Source organism: Merops nubicus, unplaced genomic scaffold, assembly GCF_000691845.1.
Source record: "Merops nubicus isolate BGI_N331 unplaced genomic scaffold, ASM69184v1 scaffold38417, whole genome shotgun sequence".
Classification (NCBI taxonomy): domain Eukaryota; kingdom Metazoa; phylum Chordata; class Aves; order Coraciiformes; family Meropidae; genus Merops; species Merops nubicus.
In genome coordinates, this window is record NW_008622942.1 from 1 (window position 1) to 6,410 (window position 6,410).

Here is a 6,410-nt window from a genome sequence, read left to right on the forward strand (position 1 = left end):
TACATGACCGACCCATCCCTCCCCTCGGCCACCGAGCTCTCTTGGCCTAAACACTTCTCCACTTCTCTGTACCACCCAGGATTCATTCTTTTGCTCCCACCCCATCCCCTTCTTTGGTGTTTACATTCTTCAGATACTTGCAGGCTGTTATCAGCTCCCCTGTAGCCCTTCTTCAGGCAGAGCAGGCAGCCACTCTCCTTAACCTGCTGTTGCAGCCTGTCCTTCCAGTCCCCTGCGTCCCTGTCTGCTCGGGACCCCCTCTGGTGCCTCTCTCCGTCCAGCTGCAGGGCTGGACGCATCATTCTGGTGGGGACGGATGCAACCAGGCAGAACTCCACCAGGATGCAGCCAAGCTGCCAGCTCCTCGGCCCCCAGCTCCCCCGTTTTGCTGGGGGTGCATCCTGCCGCATCCTCCTGCGTCTCCGGTGTCCGGATCTCTCGCAGCGGTTCGGCTTTCCTGGACGTTTCCTCCTCCCAATGTGGGCCGTTTCCTCTGAATGGGGTGTTTGGTTTGAACCCGGCTCTCTTGTCACATATCCCAGGCTCTTTAGGCCGGGTGAGGAAGCTGGATTTGCTTGTGAGGAGGGTCAGAAAAGCAGCTTTAAGCCATTCATCCTACAGCGCTGGCCCCGCTGTGACAATAGTTCAAAGCCAATTCCAGAGCTGAGGCTCCACATCTGGCAGTGGCAGGGAAAACAGAAGCCCTGTACAATTCACCCCCTTGGGAGAAGCCCTCCGGGGGCATTTTCTGGCCCGGGTGCTGTGCTGGGGGCAGTGGTTCTGGCAGGACTTTGTGCTGGTTTTCCCAGCAGCGTGCATCCCGCTGACGTTCATTATTTTGGCACCTAACGCTTCGGAACTGTCAATTCCCAACAAGACAAGACCCAGCTGATCCATACAACAGCCCCAGCCAGAAGTTCCTTTGCTCCCTCTCTCCCTGTGTTGTTTTTCTGCCTCCACAGAGCCTGGCCATCTCTCTCCTGCCCGGAGCACGTGTGTCCCGGGAGGGAGGTTGTGCTTTGACGTTTCCCCTCCTTTCCTTCCCTCTCGCCGCTCCCAGTTCAGAGCCGGAGCTGAAGTCACTGGATTGGAAGGGATAACGGGAAAAAGGGTGGAGCTGCCGTCGTGGAGAAGGAATTCATTTTTGGGGTGCTGTCTCAGAGTGGCAGCAGGGCCAGGGAGACATCTGGGGCCATAGGGGGAACGGTGTCTGTGTCCCCTTCGTCTCCCAGTCACTGGCAGCACCCATCACCTTGGTGGGAGGTGAGGTGTGGCAACCCACTCGTGCCTTTTCCCTCTGGTTTCCCTCCCTTCCCAGGCAGCTTGAGGCCATTGTCAGACACTTCTGGCTGGACCTGAAGCCATAGCAGTCATGACCTTCCTCTTGGCGGGGTCTTCCTCCTTGCTCCTGCTCAAACCAATAGCAGGGGCACAGGACAGGGGGGGGGAATGCCACATCCTCTGCTCTTGCCACCCTGAAACCTTGGGTGTGACCCAAGAGGGACAGCTCGGGGAGATGAAAGCAGGGGAAGGCTTAGCCCAGCTGGATGGCCAGGGAGCTGGGCTTGCTGGGCAGCCACAGCTGGTCACTGGGCTTGTTCAGGGGGGTGCAGAGTGGCCGTCGGCTTGCTGAGCCAGCTGTTCTCACCAGCTCGGTCTCAGGTTTTGGTTGTGGCATGTGGGGACTGCTGGTGGCTTCTCTGGGGCTGGCAGGTCCGCTGCAAACCACTGAGAGGTCCAGCTCTGGCACTGTCACCTCTCCAGCACTGTCCCCACCTGGTTCAGCTGGAGAAGAAGGGACAGATCAGCACACTCTGGCCTCTCAGGGAGAGGAGGTGCTGGGCTCAATTATTTGGTGGTGCAACTCCTGTGGAGTCAGCAGGGGTGGGAGGAGGGACCAGCTCCAGCCTGTTTGGCTGAGGGCAAAGCTAGGGAGAGCAGTTCCCCTGAGTCAGCTCTCTGGTGCTCCACCTCAGGAAGGAGATAAACTGGTTGGGATGCAGCACCAGTGGTGTGAGGTTAGGAGGAGGAAGAGGGGAGCTGGGGGGAACTTCTTTCTAGCACGAGGTGATTGGGGTGATCTCTGTTCATCCTTCTCTTCAGTACCTGTGGCCAAGGTTGAGCAGAGGGGAGGCTCTGCAGCAGGGAGGGGTCAGAAAGACCTGGGTAAGAGAGGAGCCCCCAGCACCTTAGAGAGGATCAAGTCTCAAAGAGAATCAAGTGCTGGTGGTGACTCTGATTTCATCTCTACCCTGGGGCACATCATTTAAAGGCAGTGTGTTTTCACAGCTGTTGAATTGCCTCCTGTATGTTTGTGGTGAGGGCTGTTTCGCAGAGAGCTACTTGTGTCTTTAATAAATGATTGGTGGTGGAGTTACCAGAGGGACATAGCTCTGGGGCACAGATGGCCAGGGCTTGGACAAGGCGTGTCAGGCTCTTTGGGACTTTGCCTCCGTCTCCAAGGCAAGCCACTTTGGTGCTGGTGGAGCACTCCCTTCTGCCAGCTCTCCTTGCCCCTGCCTCCCCCTCTCTGAATAAATACCTCTGAGGCACTTTGTGGAAACCTCCCTGCTGCATATTTTCCTTTCATTTTTTTTTTTTTTAACCACTTTCCTTATCTCCTGCTCCCTCTTACAGGAATGTCTGCCTGCTGCTGAAAGGTAAATCCAGTTCTCCTTCACCACTGGGTCCTACACCACTATGACTTCCCTAAAAGTTGTGCCAGGCTATTCCCACTGTTGTTCTCACCTTCCACTTCATGGCACAAAAAGCTCTTTCGTGGGTCACTCCAAGGCAGTAACCCTCTGTTTTGTCCTTTCCTCTCCAGCCAGATCTCCTCAATTTCAAGAAGGGATGGATGTCCATCCTGGACGAGCCGGGAGAGGTAAGCCTGAGCTGGGGGTCTGCCTTTTCCCCCAGCCCCTGCTGCTAGAGATGCCTTGGTGACCAGCTGGTTTCCTTCCCCCTGCCTGGCTGAGGTTGCTCCCACTGGGAAGGGCAGCAGGGGAAGCCTTTGGCCGAGGTGCCTCACTCTGCGTGCGGGCACGGAGCATCACCCAGCATCCCTTTCCCAGCCAAGGGGGCGTGAGGGGCAGCTGGAAGGGATGTGGAGGAGGGGGAAGAGGAGGCCGAGAGGTCCTGGTGCAGAGCGTCCCTCCCTGTTCCTACGCTTCCCCTGGTAACTGTATATATCCATTTCCCTCCTGTCTTCCCTCCCCTGCCCCTGCCCCACCCTCCTGCAGTGGAAGAAGCACTGGTTCGTGCTGACCGACTCCAGCCTGAGGTATTACCGGGACTCGAACGCGGAGGAGGTAAGCACGGACAGCCTTTCTCCAGCCTCTCCTCCTTCCCTCGGGTGGTGGGGGCTCTTTCAAAGCTGGCTTCGTGCTGATGTCCCAGCGGGTGGCTGTCCTTGCAGGCTGATGACCTCGATGGAGAGATCGACCTCCGCTCCTGCACGGATGTGACGGAGTTCGCGGTGCAGCGCAACTACGGCTTCCAGATACACGTGAGTGTCCCCACGGCTGGCTGGGGACCTCCGTGGGCTCCCTCCCTGGGCTCCCTGCCTCTGCTGAGAGCCAAGGCGTGCAAACCTGTTGCTGGGACAGCAGCCCAGCAGGGCTGTTTGGTGGCGGTGCTCAGGGACACAAGTGCTGCCTGCCTGCAGAGGAAGGAGGAGGCTTTGCAGGGCTGGCTGAAGGCTGTGCTGGAAGCAGCCCAGGAGCGAAGCTAAACCCCAGGAGTTTAGTTGGCCCGTTGGCTGAGGCAGCTTCTCTGGAGCCACAAAGAGGGCGTGGCAAGCACTGCAGATCTCAGCGTAGCCTTGCTGACCCTGAGTGTGCTCTGAGTAACAGCGTGTACCCTGGATCTGGCCCTAGTACAAGCCTGTCCTTGGTTACTTGCTGTAGCAGCAGGAGGTGGCTGCTAAGGCAGCACAGGAACCACTCTGTGGATGTGTGGGGCTGGGCACTTCACCGTCTGGGTTTCCCTGTGGCCTGCTGCTGGCCCCCAGTGGTGGTGCCCAGCTCTCAACTCCTGAACAGCTGGATTGCACCAGCCTGCTGAGCCAGCAGTTTCTTTTGCCTTCTCTTGGAGAATGTATGACAGGCTTTCCCCTGAAGGAGCGTGTCTCCACTCCCACCCTGCCACCTGACCCCACAAGTCTCTAACGGTGGACACCACCCCTGCGAGAGGGTGCCTGTGGGTCTCGGGGAGTAAGTGGAAGCTGCCTGCACCTCATCTGGGCACTGATGGGGCCTCTGTCACCTCCCTGTTGCAGACAAAGGACGCTGTCTTCACCCTGTCGGCGATGACCTCGGGCATCCGGCGCAACTGGATCGAGGCCCTGAAGAAGAATGTGCGCCCAGTCAGTGCTCCAGATGTCACCAAGTAAGAGCTGCCCCGTGGTGCTTCTCCTCTTGCTGCCCCTCTCCCCGGGCAGGCAGGAACTGGGAAAGCCCCTCTGGAAATCTGGCCACTCCTGAACGTGGTCTGCATACACCAGCGGGTGGCAAGAGTTGAGAGCCTGATGGCTGCCACCCTTGCACCCGCTTTGCCACGTCACTTTAGCCCAGTTTCTTCACCAGCATGGCTGGAACTGGGGTAAATCCTCCTCACCCTATGGAGGAACCCATTCCCCCAAGGGATGGGATGCTACAGGCCCAGCTCTGCCTTCAGGGTGAGGTTCTGTAAGGCTGGTTTTGGGCAGTTGGTGGTGCCTCTGCCAGCCTCCTTTCCCACACGGTGCCTCTCCTTCACTGGCTGCTGCTCTGCTTTTTAGGCTGTCTGACTGTGACAAGGAGAACTTCCGTAACTGCCTCCCCCAGAAGGGCTCCCTCCGGACGGAGGAGCAGCAGCGGCTGGGCCCGGGCTCCGAAGGGCACCCCAAGGGCAGCCCCTGGAAGGCGGATGGGCAGCGCCACGCCTTCGACTACGTGGAGCTGTCTCCCTTGCCTCAGGAGCCCGGGAATCAGGGGTCCCCTCAGAGGACGAGAGGCAGCGTGAGGATCTCCGAGCGAGCTCCCAAGCATGAGGAGCTGGAGCGGGATCTGGCCGCGCGCTCGGAGGAGAGGAGGAAATGGTTTGAGACCCCCGACAGCAGGGTCCCAAATAGCAATGGCCCAGCAGGAGACTCTCCCCGCAGGGTGGGGGAGCAGGACCTCCCCTCTCCCCAGCTTTCGGAGGAGCAGCGGATTCAGCTGAATGAAGAGATAGAGAAGAAGTGGCTGGAGCTGGAGCGCCTGCCCCTGAAGGACTCACGACGGGTGCCCCTGACCACACTGCTGAATCAGAGCAAGGGTGGCCACGGAGACACCAACGAGGCGCTGAAAAAGGAGGTAAAAGCATCCTCCCTCTCTCAAACTGGGCTTCTTGTGGCTCCTCGGTGTGGTCCCTGGCAGCAGGAGGCTCTGCAGAAGGGCAAGGCAGAGGTGCGAGGAGGTGTTCATTTCTTTTTGGCTCCATCTGCCACCTCCTGAGCGCATGGGAGCTTTTGCAACCAGCTAATGAGAAACCAGAGACCTGTTCTCACACGCCTGGAGAAGTTCCCCAGGCCACATTTTGGTCCAGGATAAGCTAGTTGGTGGCACTGCTTGCGTGGAGTCTGTTTCACAAGAGTCCATCTTCTCTGGCTCTTCCCAAGCCTGCAAGTGCTTCGCCTGCCAGCCTTTGAAAGCAGCCATGCACTTGTCTGTCATCCCAGCTACACGTGCAGCTGTAGTTTCCTCCAGCACAGATCCACCTCTGGAAGCTAGGCTGCCTCCTCTCCTCCTTGCTAGCACTTCCCAGGCCAGGGCTGACTTTGCCAGTTTGCTCTGTTGGCAGGCTGCCATTCCTGTGGGAAATAGATATCTCTGTTGGCTGTGCACTGTTCTCACTACCCTCAAGGCCAGGGTTTGGACGTGGCTCACTGGCCGTGGCACTTTTCCACCCCTGGCTGAGCTCCTCTCTCTCCCTCCTTGCTGCAGGTCCAGTCACTGCGGGCACAGCTGGAGTCCTGCCAGGCCCGGAACCAGAGCCTTCAGGAGGCAGCAAAATCCCAGGGAGAGGCCCACGTGCCCCGGGGGTACATCTCACAGGTGAGCAGGGTGGTGGACGTGGGACCCTGGCCATGCTCCCAGTCCCAAACTGGGAAGTGCTGGCACTCTTGTTCAATACCGAGCAGGTATTGCTAATCATTGGGTTGCCCTGGTGATGCTAACTGGGCCCACTTGTAATCAATGTTAATTACATAAAGGCTTCTGCGTGTTGCCTGGCCTTGAAAGGGCCAGTGTATAAACAGGGGAGGAGGAAAGTTAGGGAGGAGATACAGGATCTGTGCCCCACTTTCTGCGTGGGTGTGATGTTGGCCTGGCCTGGGCTGGCTGGGGGAGGGCTAAGCCATCTCCCAGCTCAGGAGAGGGTCAGCAGCC

The 6,410-nt window shown here is 58.5% G+C and overlaps 1 protein-coding gene across 1 annotated transcript in view; it reads left to right on the top strand.

Annotated features, from left to right (window-relative positions):
- Nucleotides 1–2,827: 2,827 nt before the first annotated feature.
- TRIOBP (TRIO and F-actin binding protein) overlaps nucleotides 2,828–6,410 on the top strand; it is a gene marked incomplete at its 5' end in the record, with an annotated part of 8,017 nt that continues 4,434 nt past the window's right edge. Inside the window, 6 exons of the mRNA XM_008944949.1 lie at nucleotides 2,828–2,884; nucleotides 3,243–3,311; nucleotides 3,419–3,508; nucleotides 4,280–4,389; nucleotides 4,781–5,336; nucleotides 5,967–6,077. Of these exons, the coding sequence (XP_008943197.1) occupies nucleotides 2,828–2,884; nucleotides 3,243–3,311; nucleotides 3,419–3,508; nucleotides 4,280–4,389; nucleotides 4,781–5,336; nucleotides 5,967–6,077 (993 nt within the window). The remainder of the gene's footprint in view (nucleotides 2,885–3,242; nucleotides 3,312–3,418; nucleotides 3,509–4,279; nucleotides 4,390–4,780; nucleotides 5,337–5,966; nucleotides 6,078–6,410) is intronic.